The sequence below is a fragment of the Belonocnema kinseyi genome, chromosome 1, assembly GCF_010883055.1.
Source record: "Belonocnema kinseyi isolate 2016_QV_RU_SX_M_011 chromosome 1, B_treatae_v1, whole genome shotgun sequence".
Classification (NCBI taxonomy): domain Eukaryota; kingdom Metazoa; phylum Arthropoda; class Insecta; order Hymenoptera; family Cynipidae; genus Belonocnema; species Belonocnema kinseyi.
This window is the reverse complement of record NC_046657.1, coordinates 177,410,432-177,435,469: the sequence shown is the minus strand read 5'-3', so window position 1 is coordinate 177,435,469 and position 25,038 is coordinate 177,410,432. Positions and strand designations below refer to the sequence as shown.

Genomic DNA, 25,038 nt, shown 5'->3' with positions numbered 1-25,038 from the left:
AGAAATGCTCCTTTGCCCACTTCTTCGTGATTCCTGACCATTTTAAGAAGAGGGTCTCTTCCATTTGCAACTCTATGTGCTGTACCCAGAATAATCCTGTGGCGAAGACATTCAATACTCAATATTCCGCGACCCCCTTGACGGCGTGAGATGTACAGTTTGACATGATGAAATATGGCATGTATTAAGCGTCTTGTTCTAATTCTCCTTCTTGAAAGGATTAAAGCATTTGTTTTCAATTTACTTTAATTATTTTCTCCTTTTTTTAGGGGTCAGAGACAGAAAAAACTGGGTTAAAAAATAGCAAAGGGTGAAGTTTGAAATTTTTTTTTTGTCAAATGCTATTTTATCTTAAAATTAATATTTTAATTTCAGAAGTTGAAAAATACAAGCTACAATAAAAGTAGAGCGATATTTTGAGGCCATTGCTATTACTCCTGTTTCGAAAATATAAATTAAAAAATCATATAAAAACCTGCAAAGCGACTCCGTTTTTAAATCCTATTTCACAATCAGATATAAGGATGACCAATCCTTCTCTTATCCATTATTTACAATCTTTACGCTTCTAATCTAATCGAATTCCATTTCCTTTTTCCTTTACTCTTTTATACCTCCGTTTGCCTTTTTTCACATGTATTCTTTCATTCTTTCTCATTCGTTACCCTAGCAGCCTCCAACTCCTTAATCCATTCTTCTCCTAATCCATCCTCCCCTAGAATCTTAACCACATTCTCTAGCCAGCTTCCTTCATCTTCCATTCCTCTCCTACATCCTTTCCATACATGCTCCCGTGTTTCCTCTTCCCATTCACGTATTCTACACATTCTGTTCTCTTTTTCCCAATACACCCCCTCCCTTACCTAGTTTCCCAATCTAAATCTTGCTATTCTGGGCCACCATCTCTCTCTCCACACCTTATCTAAATACTTTAGTTATCCTTTCTTTTTTATCATCTTATACCATTTACTGTATTTTGATTCCTCAATCATCCCCATCCTTCTATTAATTGTCTTTCCCTGTCCTTTTTTCTATTCTTCATAGTTTACTCCAGTCCCGTCATCTATTTCTCTATCATTAACGAACTCCCTCCTTTCTTCTTCCCATTTCGTTAATCCTATCGCCCTCCCTCTCCTCTCTTCTACCGCCATCAAACACTTTCACGCCATGTCTCCTCCTTTGCGCTTCTTTCCTCACCATATATCCTGGGCTCCACTAGTCTGTTTGTCTTTTCGACATTTATTTTCAGCTTTTTCACATCTAAGCATTTCTCTAATCCTGTAATTAATCCCGCAATCCCTTCTTCATCATCTGCCATCAAAACTATGTAGTCTGCGTATATCCGTGTATATATCTTTTCCTTCCCTATCCTAACTGCTCCCCAAACTTTTCTCCAACCAGAAAATATCACCAACCAGAAAATATTTACTACTTGCTCTCTTACCTTTACCCTGCTTTTTGTCTCTCTAAAAATTTCCGATACTCTCTTTATTAATCCCTCTCTTATCCCCTTTTTTACAATAACTTTTTATATTTCACCTCGGTCTAATGAGTCAAACGACGCCTTTAAGTCCACGAACGCTGCTATCATTGCCCCTTTTTCCTATTTAATCCTCTTATTTACTAGATAGTTCAAGACATATATGTTGTCCATTACCCCCATTCCTTATAAACTTTTCTTTTCCTTCCCTTGACCAATCCCCTTTTCCTAAACTTTTTACATTTGCTTCCCCTTTATTCATATTTCTATTGCTTTTTTGTCCCTCTTATGTCACTATTAAGGGAAAGTGATTCGAATCAATATAATCACCTACTTCTAGTTACTTGACCTTCTCTCTTACCTCATCATCACTATCACATAATCAATTACCGTTCCCCATTCACCTCTTGTACGTGTTTGTTCTCCTTTCTCCTCTCCCTTTATATTTCCGTTTAAGATAAACCATCCCGACTCCTCCAAGCTCTTTAACAACTTTTTTCCCTTCCCATTTAGTACCTTCTCTTTGGATTTTCTTTCTCTCTCTTCTTCCCATCCCTTCCTCCTCTGTCTCCTGTTCTCGGATTAAAATTCCCACTTGTCATCAGCCTAATCTGTTCTTTATTTTCTTCAATTATTTCTTTCATCTCGTCTGCTTTCTCCTGCATATCACCGTTCACATAAACCCCAATTAGCTTCCACTTCTCTCCTCCCAGCTTTACCTCTTCTGCTTTAATCCTTCCTTCTGTTCTTTCCTCTCTTTCTTATCTTTCCTGTTATACATTCATTCCTTACTCCCATCACCATTCCTCTCATTGCTCTGCCCTTTTTATTCTTGCTCTTTGCATTTTGCGCTTTCCATTTGTAACCACGTTTCATTTGTTGCCACGTTTCCATCATTATGACTACATCCCATTGTGTCAAATTTTCCATAAACTCCCTATCCTTTCTCTTCAATCCTGCTATATTCCAATAACAAATTAACAAACTTGTCTATTTATCCAAAACGCTCAGGCCTTCATCTCTCCCTTTCTACTGTTTGTTTGTATTTTCCCCGTTCTTCCTAACGCTTCGGTTTACCGAACACTTCCTCTTCTGAGTTCCTACTATCCATAAAATTGATGTAACTTGTGTAAACTCTTTCGCAACTGTACTACCCCACCCTGCTACCTGATCTTCTACGGTGCTTCTCTCTACCTAACCTGCCCTGTCGCTGCTACTTATCGCTCACTATTTCAAATATATTATCTTTATCACTTAAACGACACACTTTCTTCATACTCTGCCTATTAACTAACCTCAAATCTCACTGCAATTTACCAAATTCAGCAACACACAATCAACGCTACCAAACACTTTCACAGTGGGAACGGAAGTCCCATCCGGGTTTCTCGAATACCTGTTCATAATCGTAATTCCCCGCGGAACAAGTTTAAAGTCGGTTTTATTTTTCAACATACTCTCTCCTTTTAGGTCGATACAGCGAGTCCAACGATTTTCTAACTTTTTGATACCGTCCGAAAAGTACTCGATCGGAAGGTCTCCAAAATACGCCTCAGTTTCAGCTATGAGCTCCTCATTTGAGTAAAAACGCTTACCGATGAGCCATCTCTTCAGGTTAGGGAACAAGTAATAGTCGCTGGGGGACAGGTCTGGTGAATACGGTGGCTGAGGAACCAATTCGAAGCCAATTTCATGCAATTTTGCTTGTGCAACTAAGCATGAATGAACAGGCGCGTTGTCGTGATGATAAAGCGGTTTTTTTTTCTTCAAATGCGGTCGTTTTTCGGCGATTTCGATTTTCAATCGGTCCAATAATGATGAATAGTATGCTCCGGTTATGGTTTTACCTTTTTCAAGATAGTCCACGAATATTATGCCATGTGCATCCCAAAATACGGAGGCCATAACCTTTCCGACCCATTGTTGCGTTTTTGGACGCTTTGGAGCACTTTGGCCCGGTGGAACCCACTGTTTTGCCTGTTGCTTTGACTCAGGAGTGTAGTAGTGGATCCAGGTTTCATCCATGGTTATGAATCGGTTGCAAAAACTCGGTCGGCTTACGCGAAAATAATGCCAAATTCTGCTGGGAAGTTTTCACACGAATTCGTTTTTGGTCCACTGTGAGGAAACGCGGCACCCATCGCGCGCAGAGCTTCTTCATCCCCAAAACTTAATGCACGATATTGCCCACACGTTCCAATGATATGTCTACAGCATTAGCTACCGCTCTCAATTTCACTTTGGGATCATTCAACGCCATGGATTTTTTCGACATTTTCTGGTGTAGTGACCTCTTTTGGTCGCCCAGATCGTTCAGCATCAACTGTGCTCGTACAGCCACAACGAAACTCGGTAAACCACTTATGAATCGTTCCAATCAACGGTGCAGAGTCCAGGTAATACGTATCCAGCTTGGCCTTGGTCTCGGATATCGTTTTCTTGCAAAGATAGTAGTGTTTGATCAAAACTCGAAACTCAGATTTTTCCATATTAAAAAAAACTCGGATGTTAGTCGCTTCTCAGTGCTGTAACTTGTAAATGCGTAAACATAAATGGCTGAAGTTTTGACAGGCGTCATTTGAAGGATCAAGCTCGACGAAAATGGTTCACATTAGTGAATACTAATGCCATCTCTTAGAATTTTCAGGCACTTATCAGACTGCCTAGTAGACTACCAGGTCTAACCATTAAAAAAGTAAGACTTTTGAAAAACAATCCAAATATCTCAAATTTAAGACCTTAATTCTTCTTAATTGAGGAAAATGTGAGATCAGCACCTACACTAATTACTAAAAATTTCAATAACCATCCAGTTAACTCAAAGAAGGGGGGTCTCCAAGGCCGGTTTTGTCCCAGTAGACGAATAAGCATACGGTTCATCATATATTTTCAGGATTGACATTTTTAATTTGTTTTCACGGAAATATTCTGAGTGAAAAATAACAAAAAGAGTTCCTATTACAACACTTTTCAACGAAAGTGTTCATTATTTTTCAAGAAACTAGTCGAAGTTTCTACCAAAATACTTAAATTTTTTACAAATAAATTATTTTTTAACGAAAATAGATAAATTCTTAAGGAAAAATATAATGGTTGATATTATTTCTACCAAAAAAGATGAATTTTTAAAAGAAAGAGCCGAATTTTGCACCAATGAAGAAAATTTTTTTTTACTACATCATAGATTTTTCAAGCCGAAAAGGTTAGTTTCCTAAAAAATAGTTGCGTTTTTGAACCGAAAATATGTTTTAGCTAGATCTCCGTCCTCCAAAAAATATAGCTGTGTTACCTAGATTTCTACCTTTTTTAGCTAAATTTGCCATTTAGAAATTACCTAGCTAATTTTACTAGATTATTTCTAGATGGCAAATTTATCTGAAACATCTAAAAATTTATGTTACATAGCTATATTTTCGTGGAAGACGAAATCCAGCTAAACGGTTAGCAGGGACAGTAAAACTATTTTTTGCAGTAAATGGTCAGTATAAAATTAACAATTTTATCACGTATTTTTTGCATATATATTAATTATGATTATCCAAATTTAGCTGTAATAGCTGTTTTTGAAACTAGTTTATAGTTTAATTGATTTTTTCACAATTGTGCACTTTGTTATAATAAATGAACATAAATAGAATGGAAAGATTAAAAAACACTTACTTTAAAAAAAATTTTTTCTGTAATATTTCTAAAGATTGTCGTTTTATTTCTAATTATTTTGAATAAAGAAGCACTGAAAAAAGACATACTATTCTTTTGTACTTTTCCTTGCTTATTTTAATAATCAGATCATTTTTTATTTAAGATTTCCATACTAACACACTTCGTGTAACATAACTACATAATTTAAATTGTATAAGTCTTAGCATGAGATTTTAAATCTGGCTAAGCCAAAAAGAGGAAGGCCTTTGAGTCTTGAAACTGAAGGTCTCGTGTCTAAATTTTATGAGCCGGACATGAGTCGCTTAATTCAGTCAAAATATAAGGAGATTAAAATAAGCTTCACGAAATTCACACAACTCAGACCGGAACATTTGGTTATAGCAGAGAGTAGCGGTAACCACACAGTTTGCGTTTGTGTTCACTATGAAAACGTGAAGTTAATGCTAAAAGAAATAAGCATGCAATATTTAACGGGCGATCCAAAAGTAATTTGAAATGGTTATCGCGATTGTTTTAAGTTACCTGTGTGTCCTGATATGATAAGTTCCTGTCAATTAGGAGAATGACAAAACTGACCCGGTATTCCTAAAATTAAATATAATTTCATTCATGCTTTTAATGAGGAGGAATTAGATGAAGTAAAACTTGATTCTTGGCTGCAGACTGACAGATGCACTTTATAGCCACTAACCATGAATGTCGATGAATTTGTGAATGAGCTTTGTAAAGCGTTGCTAAGGCTAAGAACCCATCATTTTCTTGCTACAGAGTAGAATTTATTATTTAAAAATCTGAAGATAACTTTGCAAAACTACGTGTAAGGATTTCACTCGAATAATAATTAGGTCACAATATTCACAGTAGTTATTTACAATGTAAAAATGAACAACTTAAGCACAAAAGCATGGCACTCATATCGGATAATTTGAGTCATAAGTCTGTTGCCGTTTGTGAGTACCAGAAGGTAACAGTGAATAATCTTAAGGCGAATTTTGCAGTCCAAAAGGTGTACTACGTCTCAGACGTAGCAGGTCAGCATTTCAAGAACAAGAGCAATTTTGCTAATATCCTAGGTCACAAGGCAGATATCGAAATTCTAACTGAATGGCATTCTCATCCTACTGCTCATGGTAAGGAAGCATGTGATTTTATAGGGGAAAATGTTAAACGAAATGCTGCAAGGTTTGGCATAAAATGTTCCGCTGGAGATGGCATCCTAGATGCTTGATCCCTATTTCAGTGGGCGAATAAATACTCCAAGGAAACTAAAATCATTTTTGGTAGCAAGGAAGATCACGAAGCCAATGCTGAAGATGGGATACTTCAATTAAAGAAATTTTCCCCAAAAACAGAATGCGACTACTTCTCAAAAGAGATGAAACGAGAATTAGTAAACGTGAAAAAAACTGTCACTGAAAAAAACGAAAGGCGAAAAGAAAGGCTGATAGAAGACCAGACATCAGCGTAAAAAATCTCCGATCTTTAATTTCACTCAATCCATAAAACCACGTTTTCAACCCGACCTGTTATTCAATCACTTCATTTTCCAAAATTCAACATTTTTCCCAAATTCATCAGTGTTTTGTATTGGATATTTAATGTCCCACTTTTACGGGTTTGAGGGCGCTCCATTCCCTGTACACGTAGTTACATTCCATCCCTAATCTCACTAAACAAGTAATTATATTCTAATATTTCGCCTTACTTAACATAAATAATAATAATAACGATGATAATTCTACAAGTGAGCGATATTCCAGGGCTTCCGTTTGCTCTTAACATAAAAATACATTTCGTATCCAAATACGCTACTCAGAGTCTCCTATTCATTCATCCAAAATCTACTCCTTCTCTATTCGAAACCGTACAACCCTACTCCAATTTTGTTCCTTTTTTATTTTTGCAGATATTCTGGTTCCGTGAATCCTTTGATTATCAGATACCATCTATTGTACCTCGAGACTATATATCATTTATTTAGTTATCAGTTTTTCTCTTCCTACCTGCCCTTTACATGTATCCTGAGCAACTCCAACTAACTCCAATGGCCAATCTCAAAAATCTCTCATGCATGCTTTCTACTTCCCTATACTCCTTTCATCACCAGACCTCCATTCCATAAAACAACACCACCCAAACCAAAGCGTCAAACATCGAGACCCTTATCCCCTAATCCTCATTAAATATTTTTTTTCCTATAACCCATACTTGTCCCACCGCTTTACTCACACATTTAATTCTCTTTATGACATGCAGCTCGTTCCCCTTTCTGCCTCAAACCAAAAACTTAAGTGATAGAACTCATCCACAATTTCCACTTTTTGTCTGTTCATATTCTAAACGTAATTTATTTTGGCCTTTCTATTTCCTAAACACATCACTTTGGTCTTATCTATGTTAACCATCAAGTGATCTGCTCTAACATACTCTTCAAAGATTCTTATTATCAGGTCCATACCCTTCTCATCATCTGCTAACAGAACTATGTCGTCCGCGAATGCTAGAGAGTATAGTTTGCTATTACCCAAAACCGTTCCTTCCTTCCCTTTCTCCTTTAGCATCTTCTCTAAGTTTCCCAGCAGCATATTAAACAGTAGCAGACTCAACCGGCATCCTTGCCTTAGACCTCTTCCCCAGATCAATGGCCAAAATTTAAGACCCATTTCTGGTCGAGACAAGGCGCCTCTGCAGTTTTGCAGAGAGGCATGGCTGTTAGGCACACAGGTATCTCACTAATCCAGGAACCCTGGTTAATTCGAGATAATATTAGGGGCTTAGGGAGGGCTGGTTTTTGTTACAGGGACTCTAAGACGGTCAATCCAAGGCATGCATACTGGCGAAGGGAGTCAATGTCGTCCCGCTGCTTGAGCTATGTTCCAGAGACCTGATGGTTATAGTCACGGATCTTAAAGGAATAGGAAGGTGTGATGCTAACTCCCACCATACTTTGTGGGGTAGCACGGACATCAACTCAAGAGGTAATGACCTATTGGAATAATTAATGACCACTGATTTAGATATTCTTAATATGGGGAACACCCCGACATTTTGTAATTCAATCAGGGAGGTAGTCATTGACATCACTCTCTATACCGGTAGTTTTACATATAAAAGCAAGGGGTGGAGAGTCTCAGATGAACCCACTCTCTCAGATCACTCACTGATAGAGTTCGTGTTGGAATCCGCTGTACGCACCGGCCCTAAATGGGTCAGAAATCCAAGAAAAACGGACTGGGGTCAGTTTTCCACGGAATTAAGAAGTACGTTCTCAGGGATGCCCAGGTCAATTAGAGACCTGTATACCCTGGAGATGGCGGCCGAGATTTTCACGGAAGCCATCAAATCCACTTATGAAAGTAATTGTCGGCCTGCAAAAGTCTGAAAGGCTGGAGAGACACAATGGTGGAACGCGAAACTCGAAGAGCTTCTTAGGCAAACCAGTGAGAGGTTAAAATGTGCCAGTTCTGGCAAAACGAAGGCCCGAAACGGCGGCTAGCCAACGAGATTGTGACCCCAGCCAGGATCAGGTAATCCCTGAAGTCCTTCAGTCCTTACAAGTCTCCCGGCCCGATTGGTATATATCCAGTCCTCTTACAGAGACCTGTTGAGATCATCATTAAGCCGTTTGTGGGACTTGCTAGGGCTAGCCTGACGTTGGGTTATGTTCCGGCGGCATGGAGGGATGCGAGAGTAGTCTTTATTCTGAAGACAAGCAGGATCGGTTATCTTCACCCAAGGATTTCCGACCTATTAGCCTCACATCTTTCCTACTAAAAACAGTGGAAAGAGTCGTGGACAGATATATTCGTGATAAAATATTGTCAAGTAGTCCTCTTCACAAGCAACAACACGCCTATAGAGCTGGTCACTCGACTGAGACGGCCCTAAGCATTGCAGTTAACCTAATTGAAGGACAACTGAATCAGAAAGGTCTAGCGATTGGAACCTCCATGGACATTGAAGGAGCCTTTAACTACACTTCTGAAAAGGTGATCAGGGTGGCCATGATCACACACGGGATGCCTAATGCAGTCGTGGAACGGACCTGCCACATGTTGGCCAATTGGAATCTAACCACGACTAAGAGTGACACAACTTTATGTAGAACCGTTGACTCGGGATGTCCGCACGGGGGTGTTCTGTCACCCTTGCTGTGGTGCCTGGTAGTGTATGAATTGCTTCATCTACTCACGAGTCAGGCCCTCAAGTTATATACTATGCAGCCGTGCGCGGTCAGCATCTGGATGCGCTCTTCGGAGTAATGCAGCAAACACTAAGAATAGTAGATTCATGGTGTAAGAGGACTGAACTATCAGTCAATCCGAGTAAGACAGATGCAGTTGTGTTCACCAAAAGATAAAAGTGGGGAACCACAAGTACATTGAATTTAGCTCGACAAAAACTCGAAATCAAAGTGCAAGCCAAATATCTAAGAGTTATCCTGGATAAGAAGCTGTCATGGACCGAGCTAGCTAGTAGCGACTCTTTGGATCTGTAAAAGAGCCATTGGGGAAAGCTGGGGCTTGAAACCGGAGACACTTATGTGAATCTATACAGCGATCCTGCGACCCAGCCTAACCTATGCGGCAGTCGTCTAGTGGGCCAGGGTCGAACTTTCTACTGTGAAGTCCCGACTAGAAAGAATCAGGGGAATGATTCTGAGAGGTATCACTGGTGCCTCGAAGTCGACACCCACGATGGCTCTGGGGGCACTAATAGGTTTGGAGCCTCTCCATTTCACCATAAAGGCCGTGGCTGCGAAGGCAGCCTCGAGATTAACCATAGTAAACGATAGCAGTATCTCGACAGTTATGCGAATACCAATCGACATCCCGAGGAGGCCGACACTGAGCATGCTCAGTGACAAAATGTCCACACGTCGCTACCTCTTCGACAAGAAATACCAAGTTAGCCTATCCACGAAAGAGGAATGGGCTAACGGTGAGGCACACCTTCCCAGTGATGGAGACAACTGGTTTACACGTCGTATCTCACTCAAGATTCCAATAGAATCTATTGGAAGCGTGAACAAAGTACGATGTGTCTTGAAATAAAAATCAGACACTACGTTATTCCGCTCACCCGGCGATATTCACAAACATTAACTGTTAGAATTGATATCAGAGGAGTTTTGAAAATTACAAACTCTAAATTTTCATTACTTTCCGGATCGATATCTAAGGTATTATTGACAGTTTCTTCTGTAGTTTTATCCGTAGAATCCGAAAATTAAAGAATTATTTTGTTATGCAAAAATCTGATATATCAAAACATGGATTTTTAAACGGCATAATATTTTCTTCTTTTTTTCGGCTTTTGAAAGAGTATCATACATAGTGATATACATATTTCGAGAGTGTTTGAAAAGCTTTTTCATTTAAAAAATAGCAATTAAATATGATCAGTAGTTTCCGAGGAGAATTATTATCCTTAAAATTATTATCCTTAAAATAATATTTAAGAAAATGACACAATAATGAGAAAGCTTACCTTTGTCCATTTTCTTCTTTATAAGAGTTTCTAAGTGTTGCACTTGCTGATTTCCAGGCTCTATTTGCAGAAATGCTCTAACATAAGACAAAGCTTTTGTATATTCCTGTAAAAAATATACAAATTGCATTTGATGTAATTTTATATATTGCTTCCGTAAAGAAACGCAATATCTAGATAAGTGAAAAGGGTCAAACAACTACCGCAGGGTCCCCTTAGAAGTGACTGCCATTCAGGAAAATTACACCGGCACACAGTAGAATAAGTGTAAATCACACATATTGCCTAGCACGCGATCATGGTACCAAAGTACTTTTTGGACCGAATAATTTCTGTGGATACACGTCGTTCCCACGTAAGTGTGGCACACAGATATTATGTGTTCTAGATACTCAGGATGTGCATGAAGCTCATAGGCGCTCTGCACCTATCGCTAGAAACTTCTTCACGTAAAATACTGTCACAGAATACTAAAGTGGAAATGACATCGTCCTAGAACGGGAACATGAATCCATCAGTTCTTAATTATGTCCCGATAATTTAGAGGAAAGCCAACTCTAGATCATTCTACCAGGACAATGAAATTTTCGAAAAATTGGTTGACCTCTTCTTTCTTAGGTTTTTAGAAGTAAGGCATCTAGATGGAGTACATAACTTTCCTCAGTTTTTATGTTAAGATCCAGACCAATCGTCTCGGCAGCCTGCTCCGCCGTTACGTAACGAAAAGGTTTTTTACTAATCATCTCGTCATTGTTGACCAGTTTCACGAGAGGATCTCTTTCATTTGTGACGATGTTAGCTGGACCTATGATAGTTCGGTGATAGAGATATTGGAGATATAGAAGTACGCGCCCGCCTAGAACCTGCTCATCGACATATGTATCTGCAAAAACGCAGAATCCTATTAGCGTGACCTATCGATGGCCTGGATTGACTACCGGAAGCTTTCGATTCCACCAATCACAGTCTTTTCATATGTATGTTGGAAAACCAGTTTTACTATCTCATCTGGAAAGAATTGTGTTACAACTAACAGCATTGCCTTTCACAGAGGTGTCTTTCAGGGCGACACCATGAGCCCTCTTCTCTTGGCCTTATATCATTTCCACTATCTCTCGCAATTGGCAATTCTCAAAGGTATTTCTGCGGCAAAACTGAATTTTGAATGCATAACATCACTCACGTATTTTACATAGATGATCAAAAGATCAATTATAAGTATAAGAGTAAGTAAATCTAGCTGAAAAGAGTGTCAAGGAGTAAACACAGGAGATTGGAACAGAGTTTGAGTCAGAAAAATGCGTCAAGCTCAATTTGAAGCGAGCAACACTAAATCGCATCCCTGAACACCCTGATGTCGTCGATAGCAACAATAAGCGACACCTTAGAAGTGGAGAGACCTATATATACACCTAAGCATGCCACAAAGCCGTATTCAGGACGCAACATCGATTAATAATGCTCTCCAATGAAAGTATAAAGGTTTTATCCGACAGATTTCTTTCCCGGAACGGTCGTCGAGGAAAAAAGTATCTGCATCTGTAAACATTGAATATATAATATCTGTAAAGTATTTGATCCGATAGTACACAGTAATCGGAAACACCCGAAAAGTTGGCCAAAATTCAATTAGTGAGCAGCTTTTCTTGAAACTCAGTATCCTTGTGCCTCCGTGGTCAAGGAATTAGGGTTCGAACACAAAATAGTTCAAAATAAAATGTTCAAAAACAAAATGGCAGACCAGATTTGGGAAAACTGACGTTAAGTTCGTGAAAAGTAGTCATCAGTGTGTTTTTAATATTTTTTAGAAAAAGGTCAAAATTGACACACAAAAAAGAGTTTAGGCTCCTATTGCGCCTAATCACCATGCGCATACACCTGTCTTGTAAACGTGTTTGAAACGAAAGTAGCCTTTAGGAGCAGTAAAGTTATAAATTTGTTCAATCACCACCTCGTAGATTTTGTATTTTAATCAGTGATCCCAACTTTAGCATGTTAAGCTACTGGCGCTTGCCCGGCACAGCGACTGTCATTGGTCGTTGTTGGCGCGCGAATCAAACTGGATATAATAACTAATTATTAAAATTAAATATATACTCATTATAAATTGCACATTAATTGTAACAAAGTTACAAACACCCCGCTATCGTACAGCCCTGCGGGCCCATGATTAGGAGTGGGGAACGACACCCCCAGTCCTTATAAGCGTGAACTTGCCCCGAAGGCAACCTGTCTTCAGCCTATACTCCTGAGTCTTGTGCTCCCTGCACGCCTGCCTAGCCTTGTGCTCTCTGCACCCCGATACGGGTAACGCTGTGCACCCCAAGTCACCAAGAGTTTCCAGACGACGCTTCCAGACCTTGACCGCCTTCTTCTTGAGATTAAAAAATCCACCTACGGTACCTTGGCTTCACTGCCCGAGTGCCCTGTCATCTCGATCGCTCACTCTTGGCTTCGCCGCCCGGTTCGGGCCTTACCAGAACTCCCACTTGCAAGCTGATCAGTGTAAGTTTGGTTAATAAACCACAGTTATATTTAAATTGTTGGATTATTGACTCTACCTAACTCTCGACAATCCAAATTCCTACACCCTTTTCTTTTAATTTACGAGATCCCTCAAAAATTTGGCGCCCTCCTTAAAAACCCAAAATCCCTCCAAAAATCCTTCCACAGTCGAGAAAAGAAGTCAAGATAATGATGAAACCATAATTACAAGTTGTTACATTTGTGCCATTTGGAAACGTTTTATTTAAAAGTTTGTTGTTGCTGTGAAATTTGAATTTTGAAAGTTGTTTGATCGAAATGTTTATTATTGAAATGTTTTATTATTTTTTAGAAGAAGTGCGGGTAGGATAAATGTATTTAGTCGAAAAAAATGCGGGTAGACTGTTATAGATATCCGTTAAAATAGTTGGTATACTTCGCGTGTTCGCAAGCTCTGCCACCTTTAATAAAATAAAAAGATCACCCTGAGAAAAAACGCCTTATCTGTATTCCTTGTAGCAGGATTGAATAAGTGAAGGGTTTAAACAAAAAATCGTAAACAAAAATAAATAAAATACGGTTGGAAAAAACGGAAATGAATTTCGGAAAAATAAAACGGGAAAATAGAATTTACTAGTGAGAAGAAACTAGAGAGAATAGAAACAACCTTAACCAAACCACCCTAACACTTCCCGTCCCCAGTGGATACCTCCGCAGGCCAAGCGCAACCGCGAAGTAGTAAAAACCGAGACGCTCACTGAAATGAACTTGCCGGTTTTTAATTAGCCATAAAGAACCCCTAAGCTAGTCCGTACAGAAGAAGAAAGATGTTAGATAAAGGATTAAAAAATCGAATGAAGTTAAGGTCCGGCAGAATAAAAATTATTCCAAAAATGGCACATCCGGTCAAAAATACAAGAGATAATAGGGAAACAAATGAAATTCTGGAAATTATACTGGAAGAAAATAATGCACAAGCAGATGCGGGTAACTTTGAAAACGAAAATATTACTATTCAATCGGTCGAAGGAGAAAATAGAATAGAAGAATTATTAAGAAATTTGAACTTAAAATTTGTAACGGTACGAAATAGAGAGTTAGAATTGGGGGAAAAAGATACATATCAAGCGAAAGGTGCAATCCCAAGGACGACAACACAAAGACAGACAGAAAGTACCCCAAACCCAACAGACAAAACCATACCTCAAATAGACACGAAATTGAAATATTATCCCCAAATAGTGAGAATGCGTTAGGTAATTGGAGACTAGAAAATGAGAGCAGTAGAAATTTTGAAAATGATGAATCAGAAACGTATAGAATAGATATAGAAATTGTTAAGAAAAGAACTCGAAATATTAGAAAGAGACAGGGAACGATTAGAATTGAGTCGGTTAGAAAGGGAAGAAACTCTTAGAAAAGAATGAGATAGGATAGAAAAAGAAAAAGCAGAGAAAGCAAGAGTAGGTCGCGAAAAATTACGAATAGAAATAGAAAGACAAGCGAAAGAAAATGTGAGAATCAATAATGGAACGTTCGAAATTAATTCTTTTTTAGATAATAATAATGAACTTTGAAATGAGGCACAAGAGTTAATAAATTTTTAAGAAAAGAAAAGTGATAAAATCAAAATCAAAGAACTTTCAGAAGAAATTTAAAATTTAAAGGATAAAATGGATCGAATTTTAAATTCAAGTCAAAATTTAATTTCTCAAAGTAATAAGTCAAGAAATGTGCAAAATACGGTTCATTTCGAAGAGACAGAATTAGATTTTAATCAGCAAAGGCACTCTTTAGCAGGTGCACGCAATAGAATGACAATAAATAGGGGTAGCGGTCAAGGGGACGAAAACTCATTACCGAGACCGGTACAAAGGCAATCAATTATGCGAAAATCAAATCTACCTCAATGTCAAACAGACTTGCAAGGTGGAATAGATAGAAGTAGAGGGACCGATATGGAAAGAGAAGAGATGAATGAAAATAATATGAATGAAATTCCAGCAACTCTCTTTCCTTTCGGAATGATACAAACTCCTTTCCAAATAATGTCATACTGGCCGATTAAATTTAAAAATAGTCCAACTTATTTTTTAAATAATTTAATCAGATTTAAAAGAGGGTGTAAAATTAAGGAACGAGACATTTATGAAAATTTAAGAATTGAATATAAAGTGTACATTTCAAGAAATGCTTTTTCGAATTTTTCAGAATTAGAAATATTAGGTCGAGAATGGGAAACAGAATTATCAAAATCTAAAATTAGAGGTCAACAATTAAGCATTTTAGATAAAGAGGATAATAAAAATAACAAAAGTAAAAATGATCCAGGAAATGATAAAAGTCAAAATAATATTAAAAATGAGAATGAAAATAGAAATCAAAATCAGGATCAAAATCAAGAAAGACAATTTAGGCCGAGGTATCGTCACCAACAAAATATGCAACAATACAAACCAAGATTCCCAAATGAAAATCGAAAATTTTTTAATCCAAGATTTTCAAATAATAATTCGAATTATACAAATAATGAAAGATATCCAGGAAATCAGAGGTCTATGCATAATAACAGTAATTTTAAAAATCAAAACACAGCTGTCCAAGCATTATTATACGCAATGAATCAGCTGTTAGGGAACACACAGACACAACAAACGAATAATTCTCCGCAAATACCAGCGCTCTTATATAACGCAGAAGAAAATAATAACAAGTCAGAAGACAAAAGGAATAATAAAAATAAAAATTCAAAAAACTTAAAAGATGAAAATAGTAGGGATGATAGAAATGGTGAAATAAATTCAAGTCGACAGGATTTTATGGATCCAAACTTAGGAAACCAAAATTTTAATTACAGATCGCGAGAACCCTTAACATGCTACAATTGCGGGAAAGTAGGTCATTTTCAACGGGATTGTTGGTATAGTTTAGATCAGGGAAACGCATACGGTCGCTATTAAAAGCCGAAAATAGCAGACAAACCCAGAGACCGCCAGAATTACTTGACACAGACACAAATGACTCGGATGAAACAAGATTACACCTTATGATAAGTTTTGAAAATCATAAATTTGAAGTGTTAGTTGATACCGGTGCAACTCACTCTTATATAGGTGAAAATTTTATAAATACAGTAAAAGAATTAGATTACGAAATTAAAAAACCAATAAATGACACATTAATGGTAGCTAATGGTCAAAAATTAAAAATTACAATACAAGTTTTGATCCCTATGAAAGTAGGGCATATGAAAAAATATTTATTATTCAGACTGGTACCAACTTTAAGATCAATGGGAATAATAGGAACCGATATGATTAAAAGATAGGGTTTAAAAATGGATTATGAGAAAAAGATTTGGTGGTTACCATAATTACCAAATATTTAATATGCGATTGAATCAAAGTTAATTAAAATGCAGGAGCCAATAATTAAGGAAAAGAAAGAAAATGCAAAAGAGAATGAAAATAGGGAAAGTGATAAGAGTAAATTAAAATTCGAATCCAAAATTAGCCCGCGAAACGACATGCGAGAGAAAAAGACAGATTTGCTACATACCAGATTTGCCACATACCCTATCCCAACCCCTCTTTACAGGTGATGCACTAGACTCGATCCTGCCAGCAACCCAGCCGGCACAGAGTGTACGGGGGCATGGTGCCCCACACCCTAAACCTTATAAGGCGAGCGATGCAACACTGGCACGTGCCAGCGTGGGCATCCAAAGATTAGATAAGCAGGCTAGTCCAAATATAGAGAGAGAGAAAGGAAAACAAATAAGGATAAAAACAAAATAAATACAAAGTTACAGGTGAAAAATAAAGATAGGCATTTAAATACAGAATTTAAAGGACCATTGGAATGCATTAAAGAGAAAAATGATTCTAAATTATAGACGAAATTAGATAAAAAGGAGGAAAAAAATGATTCAACAATAGAAAAATTATTCGCAATTAGGAAAAGTAATTGGTATAATTTTAGGAATAATGCGGTTATTAATAATAATATAAAACGCGTAAAAATAGAAAGAAAGAAAAAGTTAGAATTTTGCGAGGAAATTTCTGAAGGGATAATAGAGTTGAATGAAGCACAACAAGTGCAATTGGAAAGTTTAATTAAAAGAAAAATTACGAATCAAGGAACAGAGTTAAAACCGACACATCTAACTAGTCATAAAATAGATGTGCAAGGTCATGAACCAATTAAGCAAAGACACTATTATGTATCGCCTGGTCAAACCCTATAGTGATGATTAAGAAATCTAACGGGAAATACAGATTTTGTTTCGATTTCAGAAAAGTAAATAAAATTACGAAAAAAGACTTATACCCCATTCCAATAATGTCGGAAATATTAGACACATTAAGATCAGCAAAATACATGTCTAAAATCGATCTTCGTTCAGCATATCGCCAGATACCACTGGACGAAGAATCGAAACCAATCACAGCTTTTATAGTACCAGGTAAAGGAAGGTATCAATTTAAAAGGATGCCATTTGGATTAACAAATGCTCCTGCTACATTCCAACGCCCGATGGACAAAATAATAACACCAGAATTAAAGCCAAATGTATTTTGTTATCTTGATGATATAATTATAGTTTCAAAAAATTTTGAAGATCATTTAAAATATTTAGAAATAGTTCTAGATAAAATTGAAAATGCAGGTTTAACAATAGGTTTGGATAAATGCGAATTTGGATGTTCATAAATAAAATATTTGGGTTTTAAAGTTAACGAAAAAGGATTACAAGTTGATGAAGAAAAAATAGAACCAGTTTTAAATTTTCCAAGGCCTAAAACAATAAAACAAGTTCAAAGATTAATAGAAATGGCATCATGGTACAGAAAATTTATCCCAAAATTTGCAGAAATAATAGAGCCACTGCAAAAGCTATTAATAAAGGAAGTAAAATGGGAATGGTCTCATAAACAGGAACAGGCATTTACGACTATCAAACACTTACTAACGACAGCACCAATCTTAGCCTGTCCTTATTTTGGAAGTCCATTTCAACTTGAAACTGATGCTAGTAATATCGGATTAGGAGCTGTTTTAACACAAACAATAAACGGTGAAAATTACCTAATAGCGTTTGCGAGTAGAGGTCTAAATGGAGCTGAATGTAAATACTCAGCTTCAGAAAAAGAAATTTTAGTAGTAGTTTGGGCGATTAGAAAATTTAGACCATACTTAGAAGGTTATTCTTTTAAGGTTATCACAGATCATATTGCATTAAAATGGTTGCACAATTTAAAAAATCCAACAGGTAGATTGGCAAGATGGGCTTTAGAATTATTAGAGTACGATTACGAAATTTTGTACAGAAAGGGAAGTTTAAACCATGTTCCAGATGCATTATCAAGATCAAAGGAAAATGAGATAAAACTTTCTAGTATTTTATCAAAAGTTTTTAGTATTTTATCAAGTATTGTAGAAAACAAAGAAAAAGATTTTAAGGAAATTTAAGATAACTGGTATAAAAATAAAATGATTAAGATTAAAAATAAACCTGAGGAAAATCCTAATTGGCGTATAAGCGATAATCAAGTCTACTTTTATAGACCCGACCCTTTAAAATCAAGCTTAAATTTAGATAGCAACCCGTGGAAATTAACAATACCGAAAGAATTGCGAGGACAAGTTTTGATTGAAAATCACGATAATAAACAAGCAGGACACTTAGGCATGGAAAAAACATACGCGAAAATTTCCGAAAATTATTTTTGGCCCGGAATGTATTCTGAAACTCTTAAATATGTGAAATAATGCGATATTTGTCGGAGAATAAAACCAAAAGTAAACAATCAGATAGGTATGATGGGAAAGCGAATAATCGAAGAACCATGGACAGTAGTAGCATCTGATATGATGGGTCCATTACCAATGACCAATGTAAATGAGTCAATAATTAATTTGACGAAAGCTTTTGGTATTTGACATTCGAAAGCTCCTAAATATCATGCACAGGCAAATCCGACTGAAAGATGTAATAGGTCAATTAAAACAGCAATTAAAGCGTATTTAGAAAAAGACCATAAAACATGGGATGAAAATTTAGATGATCTGCAATTCGCGTTAAATACTAGTAAACATTCGTCTACAGGTTTTCCACCAGCTTTTTTAAATTTAGGTAGAGAACTTTAACCAATAGAAGCTTTAAATAAAGATTTAGACGAAAAAAGCGAAATAGAAATTCAAGAGTCAGAAAAATGGGCAGATAGAATGAAAACATAAAAAATAATTAGAGAAGAGGTAATTAAAAATTTAGATACCGCAAATGAAACGCAATCTAGATATTACAATCTTAGACGTAGACCTATAAATTTTAAAATTGGCGAAAGAGTACTAAAAAACAATAAAACACTGTCGAACAAGGAGGAAGAAATAGCTCAAAAATTGAATAAAAATTTTGAAGGACCATTTTTTATTAAAACAAAGATTCCACCAACAATCTACGAATTAAAAACTAAAAATGGAAAATCACTAGGTAATTGGAATGTTAAAGATATCAACAAATTTATTAGTAGAGAGTAGATTTTGATTTGAATTTTTCTTTGAGGTGGCATGTATGTTAATGATTTAATTGTTACACCACTGACAAAAACAGAAAAATAAAACAAACACCGACATTTAAAAAAACAACAAAAAACAGAAAAGGCATTTATTTTCAGAATAATGGATCCACGTTTAGTCCTCAAATGCAAGGATTGCCTTCTGGGGTTGGTGGGGGAAGAATTATTGACCCACTCATGTAAAAAGTGGATTGATCTTCTTCAACCACCATCAACGGAGACCATTGAGGAAAGAACAGAGAGAATGAAGGAGGTAGATAGGAGGAAAAGAGCAGAAATAGATAGGGAGATGTTGAAGGAAGTAAAAAAAATCCGCGACAGAAAATTGTGGTAACAAAAGATTAGCATGTACGACGAATACGGATCTAGAAGAGGAGATCCCAGGATCCAAAAATTAGCTGAAGAAAAAAGAATTTATTATGGTCTTCCAACCATCGATGAAATTAGGAAGGGGCTAAAAGAGAAGAAACGGAAGGAAGAGGAGGAGATGAAGAGAAAAAAATTAGAAGAGAAAAAATTAGAAGAAGTTTTCGAGAAGATTAAAAAACAACATGAAAAAGAGATGGAAGCTAGAAAGACAGAGGAAATGAAAAGATTATTAAAGATAAAACAAGAAAAGTATATCTAGGAAGCCACCAGGAAAAGAACGGAAGAGGAGTTGGAGGAAGAAGGATTAAGAAGAAGGGCAGAGCTACAGGAGAAAGCGAAGAAGAGGAAAGAAGCAAGAAAAATCCAAATAAAAACAAACATAGAAAAAATGAAAATAATAATAGAAGAAAAAGAAGAGTCTTCCACAGATTGGGAAACTGATGTTTGATTCGAAATAAAGTATTTTTAGTACCTTTTTCCACAAACACCACAGACAAATTATTTTTGACCCTTTACAAACACAACGGAAAGAATAATTTTGCTCTTTTCATACACTACAGATATAGACGTTATTTGAAATTTAATTTAATAATTCAATTTAAATTTTTTTAAAAGAAACGAATTTAACAAAGAAAATTTATGAGTTGCAAATAAAAATAAATACGGCTATAAGAGGCCAAGTTTGATTTTTACTTTAAAATAAAAGTCGATTTTAGAGATAAGTTAATTTTCTGGAAAGAAGAGTCACGGAAAAGCAGAATCATAAAAGGATACTCATAGGAATGGATAACACAGAAAATTTTTTTAAAATAAATTAAGATAAGTAATTTGGAAAAAGTATATTTCAAATAAAAACTCTAGATTTTACATGTTTTCGAAATAAAATAAGAAAAAGATATGTAGAAAAGAATAAAAGTTTCGCTTTTTGTTTTTATTTGTGTGTAAAGAGTAGGATGTGTTAATTTATGTTTCAGGTTATAAGAAGATGATGGAAGAAGTAAAGATGTGGCAGTACAGGCATTGCGAGAGGATGGTTCCAGTGGAACTTTACATTATTCACGATACGTACTGTGAGCAGATGTCGAACAGGAACAAAAACTACCACACTGTTCCTGATTCGACAAGGACCAAATATATAAAAGGAGGGTGGACAGAGGGAAATGAAAAGTTTAAGAAAATTCTAAAATTTACTCTTGAAAAGGAAGTATGGACAAAACTCAGAGAAAAACAAACAGCACAAAAAACGGAAGATAAAAAAAAATGACGAAGAAGATGGAGAGTATATTCAGCTGGACCTGACAGAGGAAGAATCTTGCCTGACACTCAACGACGAAATCGAGAAAACTAAACAATTACTGAAAAAATAAACGTCGTCCCAAACAGAGGGGGGGGGGGGAGGTTGTAACAAAGTTACAAGCACCCCGCTATCGTACAGCCCTGCGGGCCCATGATTAGGAGTGGGGAACGACACGCTTCCAGACCTTGACCGTCTTCTTCTTGAGATTAAAAAATCCACCTACGGTACCTTGGCTTCGCCGCCCGGTTCGGGCCTTACCAGAAATCCCACTTGCAAGCTAATCAGTGTAAGTTTGGTTAATAAACCACAGTTATATTTAAATTTTTGGATTATTGACTTCACCTAACTCTCGACAATCCAAATTCCTACACCCTTTTCTTTTAATTTACGAGATCCCTCACATGATATCAGAAATTACGTAAATTGTGATTTATGACAAGAAAAAAATAAAAACGCCTATATTTTTTAATTAGCTGTTTTTTTCTAGTTCCAAAGACTAATTTATATTTCATCAACTAATGTTTAAATGAATATATTTCTAACATTTAATATAATATGTATGAATATTTGCAATATTTTATGTGCAAATTTCTATTGCAAAAAAAATCTTACTAGATAAATACCTGAAAATAAAGTTTTCAGCTGAAAAGATTTCTTCCTGATTGAGAGACGTCACATAATGACGCTCATAATGAGAAAAAATGAACAAAAATCATCATTGCTGATAATAAAAATTGAACCAGTGTTTACTGGTTTACCTTTGTTAATAAAATAAAAATTCATCTTTTAAATTGAGAGAAAATGTGCAATTTTTAAAAAAATATACTTGTTGGTATTTGTTTCAAACCTTGCATCACAAATTATGTAATTTGTGATATTAATGTACAATTTATGATGATGATATTGCTTGATTTCAATAATTGTCAATTATACCCGGTTGGAATCGCGCGCCAACAGCGACCAATGCGAGTCGCTGCGCTGGGTAAGTGCTCAACCTGCCAAAGTTGGGATGACTGATTTCAATATGAATCACAACGGAGCGACATTACTCAAATAAAACTTGTATTGGAATTTTATCACACGAACCTCCAGCAACACTCATCATATTTTTTCAATGAAATCGCCCACTGAGAACAAAATATAGAGCACTTGTTACGGAGCGTATAATTTGGCGTTTCGACACGTCTCGCGCAAGTATGGGAACAGGCCATTTTTCGACTCATATTAAAGTCCACTTGCGTAAGATAGAACCCAATCCTGCCGCCATTTAATCTTTATTTAATCTTTGATGAGCAGCTTCTCGACCAGAGGAAGTATGGCATTTTCCACAGAAATGTGAACGTTCAGTCAATGTCGTATGACCTAACTTTTTCTTTCCTCAAATCACCCGGATCCAAGGACCTAATACGCATACTATCTAGGTCCCCAACTCATGCGGGAACGACGTACATCCAAAGACATCATGCGGCACAAAGTGTCCTTTATTAATGTCTCTGTTACTCTTACAGCATTAGCCTTGACACCACACCGCCAAACGCTCCTAGGGAAATACAGCCAATTGCTAAAAATGAGAAGTGTCGCATATACTTGAACTTCTTACTCTCGACAGTTGCTTCTATCGCGCACTCGAGGCCTGAAATACTACTTCTTGACTTCGAGATACGAACTAAGCTGGTCGTCCTAATCATGGAAGCTCTTGGAGGTGCCAAACTTGTACTAGTTAATAGCCACAAAAGCATCTCTGTGTGTGAACCAAATTCCAAGAGACTTTCGGGGAAAATGTAACAGGCAGTCGTCTTTGGATCGCTCAGTATCCTCAGGCTACACGAAATTTGTGCAGGATCGTCGAATTAAGTCCATCGTAGACTATAACCATCTATCTCACGATCGTGAGACGGGGTTGGAACTCAAATTTTGCCACGATTTCGCCGGCAGTGGGTGCAATTTCGTAGAATGGCATCCGCTCCCGGTAAAATCTCGTGGTCTATTGTTAACGTAAATATAGGATTATGTTAAATTTATTTACCATTATTGTATAAACAGTACCTTGATTCTTGCATTTCCTATGGCTAGATAGTAAAGACAATCTCGCTTTCCTGTATCTTCTTCGGGCTGATTAAACAGATCTTCCAGTAAAATTATTCCCTTTCTAATATCTGCTGGATATTTGCTCCTCACTAGACACCATGCATATTCAAATTGTACCTTTTGTGATACATTAGACGAACGCAGTTGTTCATGATAAGTTCGTTCAAATTTCTGAAATGAGTATCATCAATAATATAAAGACTAATTCTTTTATAAATGTTTTCTAAAAAAGAATCCAAGAAAACTAGAGTATACAACAGATATGTAATTGTTACAAAACACAAAATTATATATTCTACATGTAGATTAGGGTGGGCCGAAAAACGGTTGGTTAATTGTTCAATTAAGGATAGCAGAAATCTGTGTCTACATATCAAATGAGTTAATATGAGTTTTTTCATATTTTCGCAGCGTTTACTTTATCTGGCACGTAACTTAATAGGCATAAAAACTTTCAAGTTTCAAAGGTTGATTATTTAAATATATTTGAATGTTGTATAGTCACTTTTATACCAATTCATTTCACCCTCTGCAAATGTATTCGTTATCATGTGTGGGTGTGTGTGTGTATATATATATATAATTAAAAATTTGTCATAAGGATAACCGCAGGATTTCGCCGGGAACGGATGCTAATCTGAAAAATTGCACCCGCTTCCAGCGAAATCGCGGTAAAATTTCAGCCATAACCACGTCTCCCAACCGTGAGATAGGTGGTTACAGTCTGTAAAGGAATCAGTACGACGATCCAGCAAAAGCCTCGTGCAACCCAAGAACACGGAGTGACCCAAGGACAACCGCCTTCTGCATTTTTCCCACAAGTGTTCTAGCATATTGTTGACACGCAGGGATGCTTTTTAGGCTATTAGCAAGTGAAAACTTGGCACCTCCAAGAGCGCCGATGATAAGGACGATCAGTTTAAGAGAATATTCCGGGTACAATAGTTGCAACTCCCTTATAAGGTCTCAATACCTCTCTTTCTTTCCATTCTCCTTGGCTATGATGTTTTTATCAGCTGGTGCCGAAAATTCGATAACGAACATGGTTCGCTTCTCGAAGTCAAGAAGAACCATGTCAGGCCTCGAGCGAGCAACAGAAAAAATTGTCGAGAATATAAAGTTCCAGTATATGCGGCACTTCCCATTCTCGACAATTGACTCAATTTCCCTAGGAGCATTTAGAGGAGCGACATTAAAGTGAATGCCGTAGGAGTGACAGAGATGGTAATAAAGTACTCTTAGTGCCGCATTGTGCCTTTGAATGTAGGTCGTTCCCGCGTGAGTTGGACAACTAGATAGTATGTAAGCTAAATGCTCGGGGTGTGCATGGCACGCTCAGCAGCTATCATCGGGAATGTCTTGGCTCAAAATGTGGCGATGGTATGTTAAGGTGGAAATGACACCGCCTTGGCATGCAAAAATGCAACCCTCTGTACCAGACTTCAATCCGGGCGATTTAATGAGAGAAAACGTTAGCTCACAAAAAAATTGACTGATCCTTCACATTTCTGTGGAAGATACCGTGCATCCTCTTATCGAGGAACTGTTCACGAAAGTTTTTCTCTTGTGCTTTCTTAATCCGGGCTTTC

The 25,038-nt window shown here is 36.8% G+C and overlaps 1 protein-coding gene across 1 annotated transcript in view; it reads right to left on the bottom strand.

Annotated features, from left to right (window-relative positions):
- Positions 1-25,038, bottom strand: part of LOC117166910 (mitochondrial fission 1 protein) — a 47,732-nt gene that overhangs the window by 4,367 nt on the left and 18,327 nt on the right. Inside the window, exons 2-3 of the mRNA XM_033351401.1 lie at positions 23,408-23,620; positions 10,634-10,739 (exon numbers count right to left, since the gene is read on the bottom strand). Of these exons, the coding sequence (XP_033207292.1) occupies positions 10,634-10,739; positions 23,408-23,620 (319 nt within the window). The remainder of the gene's footprint in view (positions 1-10,633; positions 10,740-23,407; positions 23,621-25,038) is intronic.